The following is a 27,810-nucleotide window of genomic DNA, read 5'->3' as shown; positions in this document are numbered from 1 at the left end:
TACATAATTATAGAAAAGTATTTCTATTTTAACTCTTTCATGCTTTTGGATGTTATAATAAGAAATTGGAAGCAGTAGCATCTCAAGCTATAGCAAGTTATTTGTGTTTTTACTATTTTTTTATATAATTTACAAAAGGCACTAGGAATGCAGACGTTATGATTTAACACTCCTACTTTATTAATGTAAATTTCTCAGATAATGTTTAAATTTTATCAAAGTGGGGATAAAAAAAATGTCCCATTTCAATATTGACATACTGAAAGTCAAGTAAAATATCTTAGCATACTTACAAGGCATAGAGTTGTACTTCAACATTTAAGTTCCCTTTTTTGCTGTATGCTGGAGGTTGATACAGTAGCTTTTGTAGTGTTTCTTCCCTTGAGCGATGTCCAGTCTCACTGCAGCCTTTCAACAGCCGTTTTCTGCCAAGGCAGTCTGTTCTTTGTCACGAAGTGCATGTGGGTACACACTGAATCATCAAATCAGGACTCTAAGAAACAAAAGAGAGAGAGGAAGAAGAGGTGATCACTCTGTACAAGGCAATTAACACTGGGACCTTTACAAAATGGAGAAATGGTAATTCTTGGGAGATGGGTCGGATATACACGGACACAAGCAGATTTGCTGCAATGTATTACAGGTAGTGCCAGTCGAATGCACCTGGAAGATTTTGTAGTTTTTCACTGCCTGCTACTTCATTTAATCATTTGCAGTGATAAGGAGTGACCATAAATCCACGAACACCAAAAACAATGTGATAATGTGTGCGTACGTATTGCATGGCAGTTACGAGTGTACCAGAAGTTATCAGCTACGTACTGTTATACCTCTGTCTTATGAGAGAAAATGGAAGCAGAATTTGAGTAAAAGGAACAGTAGGATTTAATCGATTTCCTGCCAATATGCAAACATCTGTATTGATACTATTTAGCAAAATCACAATATGCTGTCCGAGATCCATATTTGGCAGAGAAGGCTGATGAACCCTCAGCTAGTGTGCTGATTTTTTTTTGTTATTTTTTTTTCTGACACAGGCATTATTGTTGCGATCTGTGACCTAGCTCCATTTCAGCAACGCTGAAGGATATCAGAGACTGGGTAGTCGCTGGAAACATTGACTGAAGGGTGACTTGTGTGCATAGAAAGAAGGGGAATTTTATCGTCTAATACTGAAATTGCCCTGACAAGCCTTGTGTGTAGAATTTTTACCGCAAACTTCCAGGCTGCAAGCGTAAATAGCACAGCCCAGATGTTCAGCTTAAAGGGGGATCCGTAACGGCAAACAGAGTGTGCAAGGTGAGGGGGAGCTATAGAGCCAAAACGCAATCAGCCAGGCAAAAGCTAGAGCCTGGGGGCAATGGGAGTAGCAAGCGGCAGAAGAAGAGAGCAAAACCAGGTTTCACCTATGTGAAAATGGGTACAAAATGATTTTCAAATAAAGATCAGCTGCTCAGAGCGGAGAGGCTGGGTGCGGGCTGCAGCGGGGCCGTAGCAGGGGGTGCGGGTGGTTCTGGTGCAGCAGGGTGGGTGAGGGCAGGTTTTCAGGGGGCTTGGGGCTGAGCTGCCTGAGTTCTGGCGGCAGAGCAAGCTTCACCTTCAGCTGTTACTTCAGTGGAGGCATTGACAGGGCCTTCGCCTTTCCTCGGTGTCCTCAAACTTGGAGAATATTTTCTTCTTTAAAACCTCTACTCTTCTGTTGGAAGCACCCAGTGGGTTCAAAAGTTCTTGATGGGGTCTAAAGGACAGAAGCATAGCATGAGGTTTGTTTGTCTAGGAAACTAGGCCAGAGGGGATATTAAATAATCTTACAGGTGTTTGTGGCGCGGGTGGCTCATGTTGAACAATTTGAAGAGAAAAAGGTGGTCATTGGATTAAACAAAATGAATTCCTGAGGTAAAAAAGCAGGTTTTTGTGTAGTTAAGGACTGCATCATAATAGTTACACCAGAAGGGAGGGGAAAAAAGTTTCTTCAGGCACAGAAGAGTCTTCTTGGCTTTTTTATTTCCTGACTTCTAAATGCTTGACTAGAGCTACATAACTTTTTAAACAATTTTTTTACGTGTGTGTGAAATGCATGTATCGAACAGCCACTGTTCAAGTGCAAATTTATTTTTAAATAGAATTGACTTCTTGTATTAGTATAGGTGCTTCGGAAGTAGAAACATTTCTATGTTATCACCACCTATCTTTTGAGAAAGAGATGGATATTTTTACCTTGGCAATTCTGGTAGCAAGGTGGAGGCAGTTTTACAATAATCTGAATATATTTAAGGTGTGCAGTTCGTTTTTGTACCTAATGAATAACTGTGTGCCTGAGTGGGCGGATGGAAAATAAGAAGCTCTCGGATTAGATAGAGAAGGTAAAACACGTTACACTTATGCACATATCTGCTAATATTCCAATACATTTGATACAGTCACCGTTAAAAGCCATTTTTTATGCATGTGATGGCAATCAGTTTTCTTTGAAAACTGTGATCGCAGGGGGACAAAAAATGTCCACACGTTTTAGAAACCAATACAAGTGTTTCATCGAATTAAACCAGAAATCACATTATCTTCCAGTCATATTTCTCCTGTGGTCCCGGTGTAGGCAGAGATGAAACAGAAACTGGCGCAGGCTGAAAGGACTACGGGCGGAGCGGGGGCTCGCAAACAGGGCGATACATGATTTCTTCTGCACCTGGTGGAGTCCAGCACCTTTGGTCTGCAGCTGCCCCGTGTGGCTACGAGAGACAAGCTACCCAGTGCTTTGCTCGTGCACCTCTGGTGATTGATAGTAAAATGATGACTAGGAGCATTGACGCAAATTAAGAAGCACGTTATCAAGAGAGTACTGCGGAAACAGTTCACTAGCCTGTGTCAGAGAGTCTGAGGCACGAAACGTGAGGAGACCCGTAGAGACGTCTGAAGTTACAAAGAAGTGGGTGAAGCAAGGGTCTTCTGCCCCACTTCTGTGCAAAAGGATGGCCGATCCAAGAGCGCCCGGCAGTTGTGCCTGGGTGGTCTCAGCCGGAGGCAGGAAGCTCCATCAGCACCGTCACTGTCGTCACAGGCTGCCCGTGCTGCACAGCTAACCAGTGTCTGTAACTGAGCGGCAGCTAACCAGCTGGAGTTTGGGGAAGATGTTCCATAGAAACTAGACAGTCATCTTTTGAGAGGACTGCAGGGCTTTGCTTCTTTCCAGTGGTCACATTTGTGACCTGGTGTGATGAAATTTTCTGTCTTCTTGTAGTTTAGCCCCAGCCAGCAACAAAGCACCATGCAGTTGTTCTCTCACTCCTCCCCCCCGGTGGGATGGGGAGGAGAATCGGAAGGAAAAGGCAGAACTTGTGGGTTGGGATAAAGACAGTTTAACAGAACAGCAAAGGGAGAAGAAAATCACAACAATAAAGATAAAAAGAATACGCAGAGTTCAATTTTCTCACTGCCCGATGCTCAGCTCACCATCTGATGCTCAGCTCACTCCTGAGTAGCAAAGTTGCTGTTACGCAGGGTTGTTTTTTTTTTCACCTTCTTAAATATGTTATCACAGAGGCATTACCACCGTCACTGATGGTCTCGGCCTTGGTCAGCAGCGGGTCCATCTTGGGGCCGGCTGGCATTGGCTCTATCAGACATGAGGGAAGCTTCCAGCAGCTTCTCACAGAAGCCACACCAGTACCTCCCCTACTACCAAAATCTTGCCACACAAACCCAATACAATTCTTTAGCCTTTCCTTGGTAAAGACAGCAAAAATGCCTCCTTTATCTGTAAGGAACATTATGTGCTGATCTACAGGAGGAAGAAAAACTAAGTGTCCCTTGGGAATTACCTACGACAGCTAATGTGTCATTATTTTCTTTAGCCCTTCCTCTCTATGGACAACAAAAAGGGATCATTCACTTGTAAGGAACATTTTGCATTGATACAAGTTATCTGAGAGAAAAAGAAACATCCATTGGAAATGTTAAGTACAACAATCGGTTTGGCATTGATTTAGTTGCTTTACATTTCTTTTTTTGTCAGATAATTTTGATATAAAATATGGAACAAGATACCTGTAGATTGCTTCTGCAGGAGCCCTGTGGCCTCAGAGCTGATGATAGTCTTTCTTGACAATGTGCTATTCCTTTCAGAGCAATTCCATTCAGCCTATGTATTGGCTTCCACTGCATGTCTTAGAAAAGGTGAAATAATCTAATGCAGCATTAATTGATTGCTGCATATCGATGCAGAAAATGGTGCATTGTAACGTTCTCATCCTTTGTGCAAAAAAAAAAAAGCAACATTTTTAATGAGATAGGAAAAAGAAAGTATAACAATAAATTTAGGAGGCTGCTATTTAAGTAGCTTCTAAATGAAACATTTGGATTTTGTGAATAAATCTACATTCTGATGTCTGATATCTGGAGCAAATGTTGACACACCTTGAGTATCTTCATGCTTGGGAGACAGATCCAGTTATAAGGGTAAATGTGCCATCTTGCACACATTTGGCTCTCAGTACCCTCTTCTCAACACATGATTGCATCTTAAATTCTGTCTTTAATACTTTGTGTGACTGGAATTAGTGAATCTTGGGAAGTGGACAGAGCAGAGGGAAAACAGTTACGCTGTTTCCTGACTTTCAGGTCCCATGTGAGCAATTAGTTACAAAGCAGCCTTGTAAAGAATACCGATATCCATGTATAGACACCCTTACCAACATAAACTTTCTCCAGAATATACATACACTTTTAAATTTCAGAAATAATTTCAACATGTAGGAATATTACTTGTAAATGCATTGCCCTAGGATACTAGAACAAAGGGTGAGGCATGGGAAAGGGGAGACAAGAATTATGATACAAACCAAGGCTGGTACCTGGGAAAAAAGGTATATGACAGCTCTACTGAAGACTTTCCAATTTTCTTGTTGGTTTGGAAGATGCTCTCTCCCATGGAATAGCTGCCTTGGTCACAGCAAGAGGGGGGCTGCTGCCCAAGCTCAGCACTCTTGTAATCTATGAAAAATAGCTAAACCCTGATCTCAGAGGGGGCTGGCAATTTTTAAGACGAGCTAGATGTAGCATTTTCAAGTCTTCAGATCATTTCTCTTTTATGTCAGACAGAGCTGTGATCACACCTTTGTGCAGAAAGCATTACTTAATGTTTAGGGAGGAACCAGTAAACTGATGTTTGCAGATGAATCTCAGCTGATTTATTTTAAATATTGAGAGGTGTGTGTGAGAAGGAGAAGGAAGATTTTAGATCGTCCTTGCTTCCTGTGACTGATACCCAGCTGCTACCATCTTTCAATCTCAGTAGTTAATGTTTTCAAGATTGCCCACAAAAAAAAAAATGTCAAGAAAGTTGGTTTTAAAATGACACAATCTCCAAAATTCATGGCATTTGGGATGCCTGTCACTGAAAGATAGTGCTTGAAATAAATTGCGAGTGCGATGCGTATGAGGATAAACCTCAGAATTTTCCCAGATATCCTGAAAAGGCTGGAAAAAGAGATTGGTGCCTGGGGCCCCGTTTAGGCTTCTGTTTGCCATATGTTTTCACTAAAGAAATTAAATGAAATGTTACAAAATCTGCAAGAGGTAAGATGTAGGAGGCACCAAACTAAAACCAGCAAGGCTTACATGGAGACTGGACAAGTGAGTCTTCATGGGCTCAAAATGGAGTATAGTTAATGCAGTTTTTACCAAGGGCTTCTGAAGAACAAAGGTACTGGTTCTCACAGAAGCCATATCTGATCCATGGATCTCCACCCATACAGACGAAGACTAGATTGCCTACAGGCAGATATGGGATAGACTAGAAACATCAACAAGTTAAAAGTTACTTGAGGTGCAGGTGTCAGATGTGAAGGGAAACACATCATGACACCAGCTGCAGACTATCCTGAGATTACCCTAGGAAACAAGAATGTCAATGTGTGCTAACGGATACAGACCACTGGCAGTGAAATACAGATAAAAGCGGCGTGCTCGACTACATGGGGAACCGCGGGAAAGACAAAGTGTCACAAGGGAAAAGTTGATGAAGAGAGACTTGCATGGAAGTTATGGGAACAAAAGAAAAGAAAACTTGGAGCAACAAGAGGGAAATATTGCAGAAATCAGAAAGTAAATAGGTACAGTAAGCTGCATATATTGGCTGCATATATAAGGTGTACACAAAGAATATTAAACCTGTTAAAAGCTAATATACATACATCCTTCAGAAAACAAACAATCCATAATATTTTGTTATTACCATGGCTATTGATGTTGTTGCTCAGCTCTAGATTTTAAGCTGGTGAAACTGGAATAGCTTTGTCAAAACTAATGGAAACAGCAGTTCAGACCAGCAGGAGGATCGGCTCTTCCCTGTTTCCACGGCACCTTTATCAAGATGGTGTGTGAAGAGATACCTCCGCTGGTGCCTGAAAATAGGGTAACTGGCTGGGTCAGTGATGCAGAATTAGCATGGATGTTACTAGGACTGGATGAATTATTCATTGTAAATCGATTATAGGATAATTTTAGCTTTTTTGTGGGTGTTCACAAATAATTCGTGAACTGTTTCCTCGTGATAGACTGATTTTCAAAGTCCTCACCTGAAGACTTAGAAGGAAAATATTGTCTATGCCTGCAAGTTGTTAACTTTGACTATTTGCTACTTGTGACGTATAATTGGTCACTTCAGTTGCATTGCAGTTTTCCTACTCCATGGTGGATTATTGGAGTTTGGATACAGAATTAGAGCATGATTACTAATGATTAGTGAACAGAACATACTCTTAATTATCCATGAACAGTCATGTTTGTATCTGAGAATTCAGCTGAAGACGGACATTCCCAATGCATTTATGCCAATAAAAATCAGAGATAAGGAATAAAAATGATCATGAAGTTGGCAAGGAAAGATACATTCAGAATTTGAATTCTGTTCTCCTTCCCCTCTACACTGCCCTGGTGAGGCCTCATCTGGAGTACTCTGTCCAGTTCTGGGCTCCCCAGTTCAAGAAAGATGAAGAGCTACTGGACAGAGTCCAGCGGAGGGCTACGAGGATGATGAGGGGACTGGAACATCTCCCCTACGAGGAGAGGTTGAGGGAGCTGGCCTTGTTCAGCCTGAAGAAGAGAAGGCTGCGAGGGGACCTTATAAATGCTTACAAATATCTGAAGGGTGGGTGTCAGGAGGATGGGGCCAAGCTCTTTTCAGTGGTGCCCAGTGACAGGACAAGGGGCAATGGGCACAAACTGAGCCACAGGAAGTTCCGTCTGAACATGAGGAAGAACTTCTTCCCTCTGAGGGTGACGGAGCACTGGAACAGGCTGCCCAGGGAGGTTGTGGAGTCTCCTTCTCTGGAGATATTCAAGACCCGCCTGGACAAGATCCTGTGTAGCCTGCTGTAGGTGACCCTGCTTCGGCAGGGGGGTTGGACTAGATGACGCACAGAGGTCCCTTCCAACCCCTACTATTCTGTGATTCTGTGATTCTGTGATTCATAAACTTTATTTCATTTATCGTGTTCTAAATTTTGACTTTTCATTTATGCATTTAGGAGCTCAGGATTGCCCTTCCTTGACTGGACTCATATTTGCAGGTTGGTCTACAAAGTTGCAGGAAAATATAGGTCTCTCTCATTCAGAGCCAGAAAAAAAAACCTGTCAGAAAATTCAAACTTGTGCATAAAGATCATGAAAGCTCATCCCTAAAAGGAGACCCAGAACTTCAGACACACTGAAGCATTTCCAACTCCAGTCATTAGGTTCCACCAAGGCTCCCATTCCCTGCCATTGTCAGGAAACAATTAGCTACACTGGCCTCAGCTTAATTTGTGATGATCCAGATGTGCTTCTCTGAGTCCCTGGTCTGAAGTGAGTTTTCAGTACTGTAAGACTGTATTTCTTACTCCTCAGTGTATGTCCTCAAATCTCTGTCCAATTTTTTAATATGCTCTTTTAACGAAAAAGTTCAGATCACTGTCTACAAATTATCTGTTCTTCTTCCTTACCATCCCACTTGTTTCTGTATCGTGTGCAAATTTAATCAGTGGAAAGTGTAGCAGTGACAAAATTCACTAATAGCCTGATACGAACCAATTCCCAAGTTACATCCTTTTAGTTCCATATGATGTGATGTTCAAACTCCGTGGTCAAATGATTTGAACACACAGGCCTATGAATACACTATATGAACACGGTCATCCTTGTGAACCAGAGCAATAGCTGTGAACAAAAAGAAAATTGAAGATGATAAAATAAAGAAGGTTTGTTGTACAAGACCTGCGTGCCATGAAATCATATTGATCATTATTAATTGCACCTTAAGCATTCAATTCTGCATTGGTGGGCTCCTAAATGAAACTTCTCATTGTGTGTCCAGGTTCTCTGTCTGACTAGCAGATCTATATTTTCCTGGATCATCTCTCTGCTCTGTTTTAATATTTGGAATACATTGGCAATTCAATGATTTTTGAGAATTTTCCTGTTTTCCATGCTGCTTGTTTCCCTCTAGGCTGCTTGATTTGTACGTGTGTAATTGCAGCTGATGCTGCATCATATTTTTCTTCATTCTGGATGCCAGGCCTTCTGTGCCATCTACAACATTTTATTGGGTAGATTTATCCTCCTGCTTCCTTCTGATATCAGGAGAGAAATAGTGATGAACACATCCACCTTTTCTGAGCCTTTGTTCAAAATTATAATACCTGTTTCTAACAATCGACCAATATTTGGTGCAGAAATTTTTTACTCTGTGTTTCTTGTGTGTTCCTTCTGACTACATCACCCCTTGATCTTTACTTATATAGCTGTTTTCAGCAGAGTACATCTTTTAAAATTTGCAGTTTACTGCTATTGTCCTTTTTTTGCATCCTTTGTATTTTGGTTGCTAATGTTTCACTAGCATTTCTGCATCTTTTTTATTTCACAATTTCTTTCTTCCCCAGCATGAATTCTTTTCTACTTGCAATGATGTGGCACTTTTTTTTTTTTTGATACCCACCAGAATGTTCTTGAAAAATTTCCAGTTCTTATTAATATTCCCCACATTAAATTGATGTTCCTAGCTTGTTAAAGCAACAGGGGTTTTTTTTAAGCTTGGACAAATTGTTCCTTTCTGTTTCTAAGTGGTATCACATTCAATGCGCATGAAGTAATTGTGAGAGGGTCATGATTACTGGTAGCCAAGTACAGCAGGTCTTTACCATCTGAATGAGGTCCAGTAACTAACGTGTCTACACTGGCTGCAAGATGCCCTGTGTTTAAAAAGTATTATTTATTGCCTCTAGAAATGCTACTAAAATGATAGGACATCGTCTATAACAGTGGTCTCCAAAGCGGAGTGCATTAACCCCAGAGCATCTGCAAGATGATCCATTGGGGTGCAGGAAGAAAATATAGAACTTTGTTAGTACAGGTATACAGTTTATAAATAAATTAATACATGTATATTGGGGGTATAATATTTTACTGGTAGGGGTGCACAGTCAAAAAGGTTTGGAGACCACTGTTTGATGAGATGCCTCGTAAGTACATTCTTAGGTTCCAGCGATCCTAAAGGCAAGATCAGTCCCCACAGCCTGTTTCTAGTTTGTCCTGGCCACTGTCAGGATGCTGGGCTAGACAGACCCTCACTTGGAACTAGCACATGAGTCCTTATGTAGTCTTCATCCATAAAATTAAAACCCTCTGTGATTATGAACTGTCTGCAGCTTTCTAAAAATGTATCGCTTTGGGTTTAAGTTTTATTTTCTCCCTCTTCTGTCCTTACAGCATTACAATCTTTTAAATGGTCCAGTCGCATGAATCACTCTTATAATAGTGACTATTGAAAACAAAATCTCTTATATGATCTGTTTTCTTTTTTTTGCCACCTACTCCGATTGTAATCACTATACAGACAGTTACAGCAACAGCCTTTGCTTTATGTTATGCCATGCAGGTTAGTGAGAGTGGTTTGGACTCCACTGACTGGATGGTGACAGCTCCCCACAGCAGGAGGAGCTGCAATTTGAGATTCAAAGCTGTGGTCCCCTTCCAAAAGAGTTCCTAAGGTTTAGAAATTTCTAAGTTTAAAAATAATATTGGAATGATAACTAGGCTGTTGTTTTAGGGCAACCTGTTAGAAATGCTGCCCTTTGCAGCCTCATGTGTCTCTCTTTAAGTGCAGAACACACAGTAATTTTAGGAGGATTTACTTTTTGGATCGTCTTAACATTCATCCTAGCTCTACGAACCTGATGGTTTTACAGTCCTGGCTGAGTCTGATCGAAGTTGACATCTGTAGGCTTCTGCGAGGACTGTGGGAAGAACATACTAAATATCTCATGTTAGAGTCTCCCCAAGCAATTTGGCAATTGTTAGTCTGAAAGCATCGTTTTGGAAAAGTATGCTGACTCATGGCATAAGAGAGGCAAGATTTATTTTTTAAAGCAATAGGCTATTATGGTGGGATCTGGATTAACTTCTTAACTTTTCCAGAGTTCCCATATGACAGAGCAAATCTCTGTCCATAAAAGTTCTATCCATACAGCACCTATAACACTTTTTTCCTCTGTCTCACTTATTACTTGTAAATGTCTTTGGAGTAGAGGTGTCTGGGTGTGTTTCCAATTATGTATGTGAAGAGGACTTGGCATACTGGGGCCCTTATTTCAACTGGGAGTTCTGCAGGCTACTCCTGTGCAAATAGTACATGGTAGTAAGATTCAAAAGAGTACCCAAGGCTCCTTTTGCTTCTATTTGGTGTTATGGGCATGCAGCAGATCTAAAAATTGGGCCAAAGTATCCTGACAGCAAATGGGAAACTAAGTGCATATTAATAGCATCGCAGACTGGTAAGGTAAGGGCAGGAATCACAGACCCACAGAATGGTTTGAGTTGGAAGGGAACTTAAAGATCACCCAGTTCCAGCCCCCCTGCCATGGGCAGGGACACCTTCCACTGGACCAGGTTGCTCAAAGTCCCGTCCAGCCTGGCCTTGAACACTACCAGGGAGGGCGCAGCCACAGCTTCCCTGGGCAACCTGTGCCAGTGCCTCACCACCCTCATAGTGAAGAATTTCTTTCTTACGTCTAACTTAAATATACCCTCTTTCTGCTTGAAGCCATTACCCCTTGTCCTATCAATCTAGGCCCCTGTACAAAGTCCCTCTCCAGCTTTCTTGCAGGCCCTTTGAGATACTGAAAGACTGCAATCGGGTCTCTCTGGAGCCTTCTCTTCTCCAGGCTGAAGAGCCCCGACTCTCTCAGCCTTTCCTCATAGGAGAGGTGCTCCAGCCCTCGGATCATCTTTGTGGCCCTCCTCTGGACCCACCCCAACATGTCTTTCTGGACCCCTCCATATCTTTCCTGTGCTGAGGGCTCCAGAGCTGGATGCAGGACTCCGGGTGGGCTCTCACAGGAGCAGAGATGAGACTCCACCTGGGAAAACCAGTGTAGTTTTGACCCAGATGAATTTCTTGCTCTGTCTCTCCTCCCATCCACACGATCCCTGACACTGGTTCGAGGACGGGAAGGCACCACAGAGGGAAGAAGCGGAGCGGGCATGGTGTGACTGCTGCTGGCAGATGTCCTGCCCTATGCCAGCTAGTCACGTCTGCGAAGCTGCAGCCTGAACGATGTGGCAGTGCAGACCGAAGCAGGTCTCATGTTTTACTTGCGCTGTAAGAATAATGCACCATGGAGAAGTGGAAAATACTAACTCCAAATAGCTCTTCCCACTGTATTTATTAGATTTCCGTGATTCTGCCCCTGAGAGGCCAACAGCATGATTCTGCAGCCTTTTCATGTTGTGTTAGCAACTCCATCTTGTGGGAAGAGAGGCTGCTTTGGAGGCATGGAGTAAAAGAAGCTTTTTTACAAAAATGTCATGTTTTGTAAGAGAATTTGAAGATTTCCGTTAAGTTCATGACGTCTGTTTTCTTAGTTTCTCAGGTTCAGCCATCCTTGATAACTTACCTTGAAAAGTCTTTCACTGGAAGCTATCACTTAGGTCTGAAGTGGATGTGATTCTGTGTCTGAACGTGCAATGGATCCAGATTCTTCTTCCACAGGACTGAACTCTGTCAGCTTGCCCGGTCACTGCAAATACTTTCCATTGCACTTCCCTCAAGAGATCAGTTTAAAATGCAGCATCGGTACTTCTGTAAAATTTGAATGCAGAGCCCTCCAGCTTCGGCATTTTATTTTCACAACTTAAATTTGTTCCCTGACTCCTTAATTTCAAAGGGCTAGCAATCCACCAGGCTCTCCTTTAGAAATCGGATGAAAAGCAGATGTCCGTGCTGAGTATTGCATGGCTCTGTACAGCAGGCGGGAAACTTCATGTAATAAAATTACTCCGTGTGGAAATTCTTGACTGTGGCCCAGTTCACAAAGCTTACAAAGAGCTCTGCCATGAGTTTGATTATGCCTTTTGAAATTAAGTGTAGGGGGAACAAAGTTCAGTCACGAAAATGAAATCCTAAAGGCTGGAGGGCTCTGGGTTCAAGTTTCTCAAAAGCATTAGGGCTAGGTTTTAAAACTGACCCTTGCAGCGAACTACAGCAGGAGGTGCTGTCAAAAACTGGGCAAGCTGGCACACTTCAGTCTTTCCTCAAAAAAAGGGAGGCAAAATGTACACTTCTGAGGCAATAGTTTTCTTCAGTAAAGGCTTTCTTTAGATGTTTGTGCTAGCTTGTCTCAGCATCTGTTGGAATACAGGGCTTCTTCCAATGGTTCACTTTGGATTTGTATGTCTAAATCCTTCATTTGCTTTTTTAACACATTGTACTGTTTATTTCAATAAGCTCTCCTTATCAAGTATAGTAATTCTGTCCTGGTTTTGTTTACAATCTCCTAAAAAGATTCAGTAATTTACTGTCAAGATGAACTCTCAATTCCTTCATATCTTATGAGACATTTTCCCATCATCTAAGAGGCTTTTTACTTCCCCATTGCGTAGGGAATGAAGATGGTGATCAGACTCAGAATTTATTATTCTAGTTTTCTGTTCATAATGCACAAAATTCTTTCTAAATTAGAGACAAATTGTATGATGTCACCTGTGACCTAACAAAGGTGCTTCACATCGTGCTATTATTTTTATGTTCTTTTCTTGTTATTTACAGTGGCTTCGAATATAAATATACTCTAACCAGGCTGATTTATTGTCTTCCTTTCCAAATTAGGGCAATACTCTGCTTGGTTTTATTTTAATATCTGTTATTGGGAGGGTGGTTTGACAACAAGCTGGGACTCGTTCTCAAGTGAGATGCAGAACGGGAATCTTACTTCGCTCACTAGACACAGCTCTTTCTTACCCTGAGCATGGCAGATGAAGTAAAACCTCCCCTCTTGCTGGTGACACCATCATAAATTTGCCTTTCTTTGTTAACAAATTGATACATTTTGCTTTTAGAGGGGCTCAGAAGTTCACTACCAACACAAGATTTGATAAAGCAATTAGTATAGAATCACTTTGGTTTGGGTTGGAAGGGACTCTTGAAGATCAGCTCATCCAGTCTGCCTGCCATGGGCAGGGACACCTTTCACTAGACCAGGTTGCTCAAAGCCCCGTCCAACTTGGCCTTGAACACTTCCAGGGAGGGGACATCCACAGCTTCTCTGGGCAACCTGTGCCAGTGCCTCACCACCCTCATAGTCAAGAATTTCTTCCTAATGTCTAATCTAAATTTGCCCTCTTTCAGTTTAAAACTGTTATCCCTCATCCTATCACTACTCTCACTAATAAAGAGTCCTGCCTCGTTTTTCCTGCAGGCCCCTTGAAAGTACTGAAAGGGCACAAAAAGGTTTCCCCAGAGCCTTCTCTTCTCCAGGCTAAACAACCCCAACTCTCTCAGCCTGTCCTCAAAAGGAAGATGCTCCAGCCCCCTGATCATCTTCACGGCCCTGCTCTGGACCCGCTCCAACAGGTCCATGTCTTTCCTGTGCTGAGGGCTCCAGAGCTGGACGCAGGACTCCAGGTGGGCTCTCACCAGAGCGGAGCAGAGGGGCAGAATCCCCTCCCTCGACCTGCTGGCCACACCGCTTTTGATGCAGCCCAGAGTACGGTTGGCCTTCTGGGCTGTGAGTGCACATTGTTGACTCGTTCAGTTTTGCATCCACCAGCACTGCCGAGTCCTTCTGCACAGGGCTGCACTCAGTTGACTCATTGCCCAGACTGTATTCACGTTTGGGAGTGCCCTGACCCAGGTGCAAGGCCTTGTCAAACTTCATGACGTTCACATGGGCTCACCTCTCCTTATTATTACATAGTAAATTAAATGTCTATAAATGTTCTTGATATGCTTGAATTAAAATATTTCACATGATCTTCGGATGTTTGCAGAACTTATGCTTCTGTGAACAGAAGGCTTGTACTCCACCTTGAGCAAGATTTAGCATCTACCTTTAAAAATAGCTTGCCTGGGAGGATGTAGCTAAGCCTCCATACCTTTCCTTAACGCTTCTGCGCATGCTGGCATAGAAACCAGCTGGTTGCACTGAAACTTGGGTTAACTTCAAGCGTAAGAAATGGAGCTTAACAAATGCAGGTAGGGACTGCAGTTACTTCTTAACTGGGTATGTGCGAAGGTGTAAGAAAGGTGGCTGTAAATCAGAGAAGGTGTTAACTGAATCCTGAGGACATGGAGGAAAAACATGTATACATACTGAAGAAGTCAGTTGTTAAAGTAAGGTGTAATGAGAAATGGATAAAAGAGGGAAAATTATATGGGACCGTACAGAAAACATTCCAAGTTGCCAACTCTAATTAGTGTTTGTGAAATCCCAGACTGTTGCCATGGCAATAAATGTGATACTACAAATGCAGCATTCTGACTTCTTCACAGGATCAAGCGGAGTTGGAAAGGAGCAAATCCCTGTGTAAACATCAATATCGTCAATTAATTAGGAAACACAGCAAGATAAATAATAAGACCCCATGAAAGGTAAATTAATTTCTGTTTTCTGTCTGCTACATTGGAAAGTTTCCCCAGTATCAAACCATCTCTGTAATTCACTTTCATTCTACAGTAGTGCTTAATCAGAGATCACAGTGGAAGTTATTGTGGAGAGAGTTTCTTAATACATTACTTAGCAGGTTAAAGACTTTGGTTATTTAAGATATTTCAGCTACTTAAACACATTTCTTTCTTTAAATGTTACTTAGCTTGTTTATTTATTTATTCATTATATGAGATAAAATTCCAATTAAACAAGACCATAGAGCTCTGTTTCTTTAAGAAAAATTGATAAGCAATCTAAAATGGAGCAGATCATCTTGAGTGCCATCACAACGGCACGAACAGGACCACCAGGGGCTCAGGCCCAGCCAGCATGGCTTCATGAAAGGCACGTCCTGCTTGACCAACCTGATCTCCTGCTACGACCAAGTGACCTGCCTAGTGGATGAGGGAAAGGCTGTGGATGTTTTCTACCTGGACTTTAGTAAAGCCTTTGACACTGTTCCCCACAGCATCCTGCTGGAGAAAAGGGCTGCTTATGGCTTGCTCAGGTGTACTCTTTGCTAGTTACAAAAAATGGCTGGATGGCTGGGCCCAAGGAGTTGTGGTGAATGGAGTCAAATCCAGCTGCTGGCCTGTCACGAGTGGTGTTCCCCAGGGCTCAGTATTAGGCCCAGTTCTTTTTAACATCTTTATTAACAATCTGGATGAGAGGATCGAGTGCTCCCTCAGTAAGTTTGCAGATGACACTAAGTTGGGTGGGAGTGTCGATCTGCTTAAGGGTAGGAAGACTCTGCAGAGGGATCTGGACAGGCTGGGTCGATGGGCTGAGGCCAGCTGTATGAGGTTCAACAAGGCCAAGTGCCGGGTGCTGCACTGGGGTCACAACAACCCCATGCAACGCTACAGGGTTGGGGAGGAGTGGCTGGAAAGCTGCCTGACGGAAAAGGACCTTGGGGTGTTGGTCGACAGCCAGCTGAACATGAGCCAGCAGTGTGCCCAGGTGGCCAAGAAGGCCAACGGCATCCTGGCTTGTATCAGGAATGGTGTGGCCAGCTGGAGTAGGGAGGTGATCGTGCCCCTCTACTCGGTGCTGGTGAGGCCGCACCTCGAGTACTGTGTTCAGTTTTGGGCCCCTCCCTACAAGAAGGACATTGAGGTGCTGGAGCATGTCCAGAGAAGGGCAATGAGGCTGGTGAGGGGTCTGGAGAACAAATCTTATGAGGAGCGGCTGAGGGAGCTGGGGCTGTTTAGTCTGGAGAAGAGGAGGCTGAGGGGGGACCTTATTGCTCTCTACAACTACCTGAGAGGAGGTTGTAGTGAGGAAGGTGTTGGTCTCCTCTCCCAAGTAACAAGGGACAGGACAAGAGGAAATGGCCTCAGGTTGTACCAGGGGAGGTTTAGACTGGATTTTGGGAAAAATTCCTTCACCAAAAGGGTTATCAAGCGTCAGGCTGCCCAGGGAAGTGGCTGAGTCACCTTCCCTGGAGGTGTTCAAAAGACGTGTAGATGTGGCTAAAGGGACATGGTTTAGTGGTGCACTTGGCAGTGTTGTGTTAACGGTTGGACTCAATGATCTTAAAGCTCTATTCTAACCTTCGAAATGATTCTGTGATTCTATGAAAATATTAAACAATGAGAAAAAAATGGCTTTTTTTCCCTGTGGTCTTGTCTCTTGCATGACTTCAGAATCCTGTACTTGATATTAAAGTAGTTCCATTAAACACCCTGAAGTATCTTGCGATATACATAGTATCTCTTGACAGCTGGAATCCCACCCTGCCCTTTAAAGAAAATCCTTGCTTTTGTAAGTTTAAGTCAGAATCTTGATCTTGTCTGACTTTTACAGCCATGTCACAACTTCATGTGTTCCAACTTCTTCTGTAACCAAATGCAGCCAGGACATTCCATCTTATGAATATAAAAGTGAAGGTGTCTAATGTTAAAAAAGAAAACAGAAGAAAAGTTGCTAAAAGTGTTTGCATATGGTAAACAAGTTTTCTTTTACTTGACAGATCACTGTATTGGTAGTTCTCACAAATGTAGGTCTAGAATACAGTTCTCAAATATGTCATCTGCTGCTAAGAATTTGATTAATTGACTCCCCATTTACTCAATTACTGCATCAATAGTTTGGCATTTTTAAAAGCTAATCTTTTTTATCCATTAGTAATTATTGTTTAATCCATATCTTGCAATATTCCTAATGATCAGTTTCATTAATTTAATGAAGAACAGCTAAATATCTCTTTTCCAAATACTATCTAGTTTGTATCACAGCTTAGTTCCGAACCTGTGATTGACCAGGATTTTGAATAGGTTCACGGGTGATTTATATATGCAGAGTAAACAAGATCAGTTTGAATACATGGGTTACTTTGAATTTTTCAATGCTTTTATTGACTTTGCATAAAATTCGATACAGTGGCAGCATAAATTGCCCAGGGAAAGGAAAGGAAAGGAAAGGAAAGCAAAATCAAAGCATTCACTGGCCACTAGCTCAATGAACAAAAGTTTTAATTTGCCACTCTCTGACTGAAATGCTATACGCGCTGGGGCATGGCACTCTACTCCTTTTTTTCCTGTCTTGCACCTCTTCTCTTGTCTATTTGGACTGGAGCTTCTCACGGGTGGGTGCTGGAGGTGCTAATTAGGGTAGGTAGCAAAATGGGGTCCTGATCTCTGTTGTGGCCTCTAGGTGTTGCTATAATACAAATAATTAATCAAAAAGCATGCTTCATAGTGTCCACAGAGGGAGTTGCCAATTTTTGTCAGAGCCATGCTTCGTTTTATACAATTAAACCTCTCTCCCCTCCCTCTCTGCAACAACTGAAATTTTAGCTTTGTATACTGGACAAATGAACCTGAACGTGAAAAGGCAGGAAAGCTGTAGAAAGAGATTTGACTCACCTCTAGTTGAAGTTGCTCGTTTTGGGGTGCTCTGGTGCCAGCCTCCTGCCGAAGGATGGTCTCTACCAGAGGAACCCTCTGTCATAGTCCTGACTCGTCCCACCCTTCCACTGCCAGAGTCAATCATCGGGCATCACATCTGTCGCAAGGACTCTGATGTGGTTTAGGAGAGCACGTCAGGCGCACATGAGGACACAAATGATCGAGATCAGGGCACAGTTCTCACGTCGAAGGACACAACCTACGGCCCCTGAAGTAAGTACAAACTGAGATACTCGTGAGTTTAGTGAGGAAAAGCTTTGTCTTGTAGGGTGAAAATTCAGACCCTGGCGCAAGCTGGTCACAAGATCTGTGTGTTTTGCCTAACAGGGGACTATTATGCAGAACTCCTTGCTGTTCTCATCAAGGATTATAAGATTTTCAGTTTAATTTTAAAAATAAGGCATAGGAAAAAAAGCAACAAATCATTCAGATTAGCCTGAGCAACCTTTTGTTTTGTCACATTTCTGAAGAAGAAGCTGCTGATCCGGCAGCCCACCACAGCACATCGTTTGATGTGGCCTCCAGCCGAGCAGCTCCTGCAGCAGAACAGCTCTCGTGGAGGTATGCCAGAGCCATTGGTACTTATGGCGATACCCGGAACAGTGGCAGATGCCTCTCAGAACTGCATTTGTAGAAAATGCATTTGTAGCCAAACAGTTTGGTCTGGCAGGGGATAAGCGATCCCTCCTGCAAAGCAAAGGCATGGCAAGGAGAGGAACTGGAGGCACATTTAAAGAAAATGCTGCAGGTGCCTGCTGGAAGGATGTTCTACCAGGCACAAAGGGGCAGAAGATGGGATCGGAACTGTGTCCTGTTTCTAGCCAGGCATAGGGGCAATGGGACCACGAGCCCTACAGCCATCCCCTCCCTCCCTTGTGGCTGTCATCGGCTGTGAGATCATTACCGTCTCTTCCCGGCATGGAGGAGAAGTACAGCGAGGGGCAGGTGGTCTCTCTGCTCTCATCCCCAGGTAGTTCAGCCTCTGGGACAGCTGTGGTCCAGCTCCCAATCTCTAACTGAGATTGCATACCCAGGTACTGCAGGTCTTACTGTATTTATATGAAAGCTATTTTAATCGAAAGACTAGCCATTAAATTGCCAGTGTTCTTAAGCATGCTTCACCAATTTTTCCACTTTTAAGACTCAAGTAGACAATTTTTTTAATGTTTTATAAATGATAGAAAATTCACATCAGATTTTAACAGAATTAAGCATACTTATTCAACACACATGGGGCCTCTGAAAAAAATGTTATTCAATTTAATAATTTTAATTTACATTGTATATGTACAAGAGCATTTCTTTCAACCCACAGGTTAACACCACCAACAAAAAAAAAAAAAAAGAAAAAAAGTACTGCAGTTAGCGGAGTGAAGAAACTCTTGAAACACTGTCTGAAATAAAAGCAAGGCACTCTCCCTTAACACCTGATATATTCCTGAATTCTGCCTAGACAAAGGCATGTTCACACTGAGAGAGCTCTAAGAAAAGTAGTAGATTTATTCTGCATTACCTCTTTCTTTTACCACTGTGACCTGTCACTGGTTGTACTCTAGGATGAATCTGTGTGTTGAAGTTGACACGAAGGACAATTCCACAGAGGACGGGATTTGGGAGAGTATCACAGTTAAGACTACCTATGGAAGACTGGAGGACACCGGCTACGTGAAATCTCACGCGGGGCTCTGGACCTGCTACCTCCCACTCACATCCCACTTAATAAATAAACCTTGCTCAACAAAAAAGCAACTTTACTGTACTATGCTGATTCGCCTGAAAAGTCTTCGTAAGGGCCCGCTCGCAAGAAGCGCCTGCAAGCCCTCATCTGGTGCTCAGCACCTGGCAGGATTTGTCCCTAGATAAAAGTCGTTTCTCAAGGGACCTTGTGTCTTACACAAGGAGACAGAAGTAAACATACTTTCAGATTCTGCGTCTGTATGTTTTCGTATGCGCACATGTGTGTGAGTGTATATATATATACGTGTATATATATATATTTAGTATATACAAAAGCAAATTCAGTCAAAATATATTTGTCTTGCTGGTCAGGCTTGTTACAGCAACCTACAAGAAACATTAGCTTCTCTGATATTTAATTATGCTATTATGTTTGCACATAAGCTTAAAAGTCAATACAAAAAGCAATACTTTTCCAAATATTATCTGCAGGTAAACTGGAAATATTAACTATAGTGATTAGAAGTCTGTTTCCCTATTGACACTACTATAAATCTTGATATAAGAATAATTTTTTCATAAAAGCACATCCAAACATAGTAAGTGATAAAATACCAGATTACTATTTGAAAACCATACAGTGACTCGATATCTGGGTTATCCTTTGCAGCAATTAGGCAATTCTTTTGGCATCTGTTTGATTGTATAATTTAATTTCCATATAAACAGCATAGTTTAAAAAAAGACAAAAGCTAGAATGTTTAAAGCTAACAAAAGATACAGTGACATCAGGTTGACATTCAAAAATTTCCTTAGCAAAATGATCAACAAAATTTCGACTTAATACAGTGCATATAAAGTTTTTTAGAACTAAACTTTTTAAATATTATTTGAATTTAGCAAAACATGAGCAAGATTTTAATATCAAAGTGCTAAACAGTACTGCCTTAGAAGTCACTGCAAATAGGCTGTAAAATAACTCTGCTTGTGATTTGACAGATATTTTATATACAAATGGTTAATAAAAAGACACGCGCACACACACACGCACACAAATATAGGTATATACATATATATATACACACCTTATATATATGTATATAGTTTTCCAACTGGTGCATCTGAGTCAGTGTGAACACCCCATTTAGTTCTCGTGTGTAACAGGGCTCCCATGAGCTGGCAGTCATTGCAATAAATACAGGCAAAGCCATTACAATATACCATGCATACAAACATTTATACAAATAAAGACACTATGCAACAAATTATCTCATATTAATATGGCATCAACAGTATAAACATACAAAAAGGAGTACGAACACGGAATGTTTAAACGCAGCCCACTATATCCTTCCTAGCACTTACATTCATACTATTTTACAAGACTTGCTTGTTCTTGAAAACCATCTTCTGTCTGTTTAATAACTAGTCGCTTACGTGAAAAGTCTAAAACCGAACTATCCCTGATGCTGACCCTGTGTGCTCCAGTCACTACTTACTCGGATTTCCTTAGCTGAGGAACAACTGAGCCACAGTTGCTCCCGTGTCTTCCACATACATTTGTCAGTAAGTCACGCTACATGGAATCAAGTTTGGAAAACTCTGTCAGGTAAGTTAGTGCATGTGATTTTCTCCTTGATTTCTTCCGTTTGTTTTCATAGTAAAATAAATTAGTTAATAAACAAGACTTAGTAAGACAGCACTTCAGAAAATTGCACTTGAACATGGGAGCTAACAGCCATTGTCATTTTGCTATATTTGATTTGTATGAAATGTTCAATTCTACGTACTTTGATAAAAAAGTGGATTCTGGTTTAGATTGTGCTGATGTATGTGCCCTTGATGCAGGAAGTATGCTAAAGGTCTCCTCACAAAACACATACTACCCTGGCAAACAACTATTTGCTGTTCTTGTTTTCAAACACAGCTTCTATCATTTTTTTCCTCACATACCATGAGGTGTTAAACAACAGATTTAAAACAGTCATGTTAACCTTTTACTGCTGCTGGGATAGCATTGTCCAAAAGTGCCATATTAGCCATTTAAAAAACCCAAATCACACAAAAGAAAACAAAAGAACACAACCCCAAACCAGTAAGCCAGTAAGTTTCAGGCCTCAGGTTGTAAGGACAAAGCGCCAGAAAAGACCTCAGTTTAGACCCGGAGCTGCTTTTCTGTTAAGTGAGGGCAGAAATGTTAGCTGTAAGTCACGATCCGTTTGCCTGCTCTGGTGGGCGTCTGCCTTTCGGGAAGGTGGTTTGACTCAGAAGGGTAAGGTGTCCAGAAACAGCCTGTCGATAATGGAAGGGGCTGGCACCAAATCTTCCAGTTTCAGGTAGAAGATGCGCTGCAGTCCCAGTGTGCAGAGAGAACGCAAGTCAGCCAGAACACCCAGCACCTTCGGCTCTGCAGACTCAAGCGGTTGTCCTTTGTTTTGGCAACTGAAAGTTAAGTGATCTTTCAAACTGCTTGTGATCTTGTTGCATAGCTCTTCCACTTTCTTTGGTTCTTTTAATCCATGTCGTTCTGCAAAGGGAGAGAAAAAAAAACTCATCAGCACCCCTACCACAAATTGAGAGAACTCGTCTTCTTTGGTGTAACCCAAATCCATGCTCCAGCACTCAAAGCAAAAAATGCTCTGAAAGCATAAGATTTCACAGACCAGTTGGGGTGATCCGACGTCAGTTACCCTTTCTGCCACACAAAATAGGAGACAGCAAGTGCCCTTCTCTCTTTAGCTGCTAAAACAGGCGGCAGAGATGCTCAATTACAGTTGAAATTCTAGTACAAGGAGTCCAAGCATCCTGCCTATCTCCCATAATTTTCATGATATGAGACAGAATTAATTGGGTGATTTTCCAGCAAAACTGTCACAGGAGGTGTTTTGGAGATTTCCGTGCTTCCCCACCAGTTGTGAATGCTCAATAACTATGGCAACCATTATTTATTCAGTGAATTCAAGTGGCGATCGATATCCTTAGCCAGCTCCATCAGCGCCAGACCTAGAATTCCACCAGGAATTTGCAGATGCTCTTATAAGAAATTAAAGACACCTTACCACCCTTTGTTATTTTGATCAGCTGCTGCTTTTTAGTTTATTAATCTTTAAAAGGTCTAAGATAAAAGAAGCGTTGAAGTTAACTATTTCGCTTTGAGTGAGCAATGCCTGAAGTGAGCAGGCAGCTGTGTTATCCGTCGCCAAAACCTCAGTGTTCCTAAAAGGAAGGGGAGCTGGGGTTCGTCCCCTTTAGAATAGCTTTTTAAAATGCTACAACCGTGGTAAATGCATCCACAGTTCTTTAAGCACAAGTAGAACGGATCAGATTTGTGATTCATTAAAAGCAGGCTCTTTACTGGTACATGGGTAAAGATAATTTTGTGCTGTTTGCTGTCAAGATTTAGTGGATAAATTCATATAACATTTCAGAACAAATAGGTTTGTGATGTTTTGATTTGCCTTTGACGTTGAAATTCACAGGTAAGCAAGAACTTGTTTAATAGCAAAGTCAGAACTATTTACGCATGAAATAGAATAATAATACCTGATAGGGCAGTATAAGGAAATGCAGGTTAAATTAATTTTAACCAACTAGACATACAGAAACAGTGACAGCAGCAGGCGGGGAGTGAGTAATTGCGGCAGTTCTCATGGTTGATGCATCTGAAGTCGTCTGCCTTTCCTGCCCCTCTCTCCCATCCCTGGCAGCCACGAGCCATATTGTGCCCATTGCCCCCAAGCCTTGTCCCTCTGCTCCAGAAGGAGCGGGCAATAGATACTTTCTCTGTCCGCCCCTAACAAACAGTGGAAGGAGCACAGTTTCCTTCACTTCCAGAAGCAGGCGCAATGTCTGCGCAAGGTGCAGCGGGGTGCATAAGCTCCTCGCTGCCTCCCCTTACCACCTGTTTTGGCTAGGTGTTCTTGACAAACCAGTAAGACAGATGGGACTCAGTGAAGGCAGTCAGAAATGTAAAGGTCTGATTTTCCACCGACACTCACCCATTTTATGCTTTTTTCAACTTTGTGTACTTAGGCAGAGCTAGCTCCCGAAGAACACTAGTTTGGGATCAGAATCAGAGATGTGCAGACATGTACATCTCCAGCCAGAAGCTACTGTGGTCTGTCATTTGAGTGCCATCAATCTGCCCTGTTGCTTCAGAGCAACACTCAGCCAAGCAGCAACATCTGCTTCAGACGTCTTTTTCACCTTGCAGGAATTAAAAACCCTAGGTATTCTAAGTGCCTTGTTTACATTAGAACACGAGGACTCAATGAATATTTAAAGCCTTTCCAGTAAATGGTGTATAGTATAATTATGTAAGTCTTAACTATACAAGTTAGTGAGAGTAAATACTTAGGCAGATTCTGCCATTAAAAATCTTGCCGATAAATATTTTATAGAGATTTTAAAAGCTGTAGGGTGTTTTTATTTACCACTAGCCTACTGAGAGAATCTGCAGGACATTAAATTAATCTTTCAGTCTTTGAAGAGTTCTCATCTTTTAATCTGTTTTGAGGTTGTTTCCTGGCTGTGTAAGTGAAGATATCTTTATAGATCCAGGGAGCTGAAATACTGGACTGGATCTAAAACTTGACTACAAATTAGCAGAGCACATTTTTAAACCAGTGCCTCAGCTGGTGCGTACCTTGCTGCAGAGTATGGAAAATTATCTCTGGCTCTGGAGCACACAGCAATGTTGTTAACATTTCCAGCCAGAACTAAACACTCTTTGTTTCACACTGACAAGTTCAGCAGGTTTCATGAACAAATCATGTGTTTGGTGGCCAGCCATGAAATATATCGATGCAAAATACGATATGTGCAAAGATTATAACATTAGCAGCCTTACTTTAAATAACAAAATCATGGAAATTCAGAATTAAGAGATATTCTGTCCTTAAGCTGCTCTCTGGCGCTACAATGTTAAAGCAGTCTTTGATAAACCAGGCTGTCCTCTCCTGCATGAATCGCCACGCAGTGCCCTTTGCTACTTGCAAATCTCTACAAAGGTAATTCCTCATGACTGGAACTGCCTCACTGGAAGAAGGGGTTTTCAGTCGCCAGTCCCTAAGGCATCCCTTGTGGACCTACAGAAAGTCAAAGCCATCTATGTGGAAGCCCTTTGGCTCGCAAAGGGCACTGCACACACTGAAACTGCCACGGCAGTGCCTGGTGTCAGTATCCAACTAGCTTCTGGGGAACCTAGTAGTGTAAGAAACAGCTTCTCTCTTCAGGAGACTTGAGGATTCTTGGGTCTAATTTACTCAAAGATTTATACTGAATAGGGTTCAAATAGCAGGGAGCATGTTTTCTTGCCTTTTCCACATGACCGGTCTCATCTGGGCAAAAAAAGACCCATAGTCTTTCTTACTCAACCTAAAGGGAGCAGCACAAGACACCTGTAGTAAGTGTGTGTGCTGGTGCTGAAGCCGATGGCCTCTGAGCATGTGCTGTCTTCCACAGGATGTTCTTATCCACACGGGAATGATAAGGCCGAGATTTATCCCAAGAAGGACAGCTAGTCAAAACCGATAGATTTTCTCTAACTGATTGAGGAGGTGTGTAAATATTATTGTATTTAGACTTTCTTATAATGACAATTAAAAAGGCACTGAGTATAGGGAATATAGGATTTCTCAGACTTATGTTTTAGGATACCATTGGTTTTTGCAAGAAAAATGGTGATTTACAGCAAAGATGCTCTCCATAAGCCTGTCAAAATGATTCATCGGAAGTCTTGCCTCTAAAGCTCTGCAAACTTAGCAGCTCATCCTGGCAAACTGAACACGGCAAGTATTTTACACCTTTCTCCTTTTCCCAGGAATCTCAGTGCGATTCTGTGCTATAATTACGCTGATCAGCAAAAATCTGATAGGAAGAAAGTAAAAGAGCAGGAAAACCCGTCACCAGCTGTGCTAGTCCTTGCGTCCCTAATCTCTGCCGCGGGGTAGGTTACGCCAGGGCTAGGCAGACTGAGTGCCACCTTTATGAGAAACACCTCTCAAAAAGAGCAAGGATTTCAAAGGCCTTGGGTACCTCAAAGACCCTCGGGCTCTGCGTCTGTGTCAGGGTGGGTCGGTTTCAGCCTTAATTGATTCTGAGGCGTCAGCCCAATCAGAAATGCGACAGATTTATGCTGCAGACTTAAAATAGGCCTCTTGATTGTCTCAGTTTCAATAGTTATCTGATTTTCTCTTCCCCCTTCACAATCCTCTTCCCCTTCTATAACTTAAAGAAACCTGAGGCTCGGCTGCCTGCAGCTTTCTGCTTGTCTCGGGCATGCTCTGTCGCACAGCAAGATTGTGACTCGGCAGCTCCAAGAGTCTCCTTTCCTGTTGCAGTCTGGCCCATATTCATCCTGCCTAACCCTTGGGCACTTCACAGGGGTGCCCAAGCTAGGAGTGCAGGCTTCTTGAGCTCCTCCTAGCATCAGTGAGAGGATGGGCATTTTTAGAAGACGATTCAGATTCTGGGTGGATGAATCGTCTTCTGTAGGTGTCCTGTATTTCTCCATCAGCCATACAAGGTACCTAAAGCCAGATGAGCTGAATGACCACGCAGGACATCACAGTTTGCTCCCTCCTTTAAGAAAACCACAACGTAGCACAGAAGCCGCTGGTTGCTGTAGGAGAAAAGAGTTCTTGCCTCAGCAAAAAGGTGGGAGGGGAGAAGGAGGAGTGAGTCCTTCACTTCGACGCTGACAGTATTTCCCTCAGCAAAGTGACAGGGGGGAAGGCAGACAATGCAATCTGGAGGGTTTGGTGGTTTGTTTTTTTTTTTTATAACTGGCTCTCCTACACTCCTCCAGTCTGCCACCTGCTTGTGTGTAGACCCAGCACACGAAGCACCCACTCCGGAGGATCCTGGCAACAGGACTGAAGGATATCTGCTGCTGAAGAGTAGGTGAGCCTCCCTTCTGCAGGGAAGCTGGACAAATCCCTGTTCAGAAGGGAACTGCAGCAGGCAGACCCCTTTCAGGCAGACCGGACTCCTTACTATTTCTTGGTATGACTGATGGTGCTAAAAATTGTGTTTGTAAACTGGAACAGAAAGCCCAACAGCAGGAAAACAAACACAAACTCATACTTAATTGAAACCTCACAATATTCTTCAATGTTCTGGTGCCAGTCTAACAAAGCATTAAGAGTGTGAATAAGCCAAATATATACAGTGGCTCTGGGCTGGTCTGTAACACACTTAAAATAAAACATATGATGAAAAGAGCTTGGCTGAATGAGGGCTACAATGCTCTGTACTCGGCAGAATCCCACTGAGAGTGTCAAGTGGGCAAAACAATAATATTTTGACGTGGATAGAGAAAGGAAGAAGCAGAGAGGAAAAGAGAATCAACAAGAGAGCGAGAGAGAAAACACTAGCAGTTTTAGAGCAGGCAGAAATCTGAGGCTAAATTAGAGTGTGCCCTTGAGATGATCTGCATTGGAGTCTCAATCTTTGTATTTTGACACTGTTAGGAAAACTGTAAAGCAGAGCACTATAAACAGCCATTTGGGGAGTTAAGCAAGCATTTTCAAGAATAGGCTGAGTCTAATATCTGGTCCACTCTGCAAAGCTTCATCATCAATACTATCTAGTCCAGCACGGAGTGGTTGCGCAGGAACACTTGTCGTCCATGCAACACACTGAACTGACAGAAACCGTCCATGTGGAACCAAGGACAGAACTTGTCCTGAGATGACCAGCTTTGTCTTTCCACATTGGCACTCTTCTTTAGCTCATGAGATCCTACATCCCAACAAAATAAGCAATCCAGAGAAAAAGACCAGGACAGAACTCATTTCTTGCTTTCACGGGGATGTTGGGTGAGTGTCACGTGGTGGTTCCTAACTACTTTCTTCTGGCTGATGCTTAGAGTGCTGCTGGTGTGCTCTGCAGGAAGTTGTGTCCAGCCCTTCTTAACCAACTGAAGGAAGTTAAAAAAGAGAAGAGAGACATAGAGAGGAAGATCCTAAAGGAGTACTTTAAAGAAAAAAAGATGTGTTTTGGCATTGCAGAGTTTTAAGTTAACTATTTGCAAGCCACCCACAATAAACCAGATGTCACTTCTTTCATTCTCAGTGCTCTTTCAAGCTGATGTCCTACCTGAAAGGACTTGAAAATTCAGCAGCAATCTAACACGATGCTTTTCCTGCTAGGCAACATACTGCAAATTCCCAGGAAACATAAAATAAACAGAAAAAGCACAAGTATATGGATTTTCTAATGGATTATACAATGCAAAATATTACAAAATTTTTTCCTGTTTATTT

The 27,810-nt window shown here is 42.3% G+C and overlaps 1 protein-coding gene and 1 long non-coding RNA gene across 2 annotated transcripts in view; one reads left to right on the top strand and one right to left on the bottom strand.

Annotated features, from left to right (window-relative positions):
- The window catches only part of LOC142360872 (uncharacterized), a 28,276-nt gene extending 10,202 nt beyond the window's left edge, over positions 1 to 18,074 (top strand). The window contains exons 2-3 of the long non-coding RNA XR_012763476.1: positions 14,801 to 14,899; positions 17,942 to 18,074. This is a non-coding gene — a long non-coding RNA (uncharacterized LOC142360872). The remainder of the gene's footprint in view (positions 1 to 14,800; positions 14,900 to 17,941) is intronic.
- Positions 18,075 to 19,106: 1,032 nt separating this feature from the next.
- Positions 19,107 to 27,810, bottom strand: part of NR4A3 (nuclear receptor subfamily 4 group A member 3) — a 29,309-nt gene continuing 20,605 nt past the window's right edge. Inside the window, exon 8 of the mRNA XM_075416615.1 lies at positions 19,107 to 22,070. Within this exon, the coding sequence (XP_075272730.1) occupies positions 21,808 to 22,070 (263 nt within the window). The 3' untranslated portion in view covers positions 19,107 to 21,807. The remainder of the gene's footprint in view (positions 22,071 to 27,810) is intronic.

The sequence above is a fragment of the Opisthocomus hoazin genome, chromosome 3 (genome assembly GCF_030867145.1).
Source record: "Opisthocomus hoazin isolate bOpiHoa1 chromosome 3, bOpiHoa1.hap1, whole genome shotgun sequence".
Taxonomy (NCBI): Eukaryota; Metazoa; Chordata; class Aves; order Opisthocomiformes; family Opisthocomidae; genus Opisthocomus; species Opisthocomus hoazin.
The sequence above is the reverse complement of the archived record's forward strand: the minus strand, read 5'-3'. Positions and strand labels throughout refer to the sequence as shown.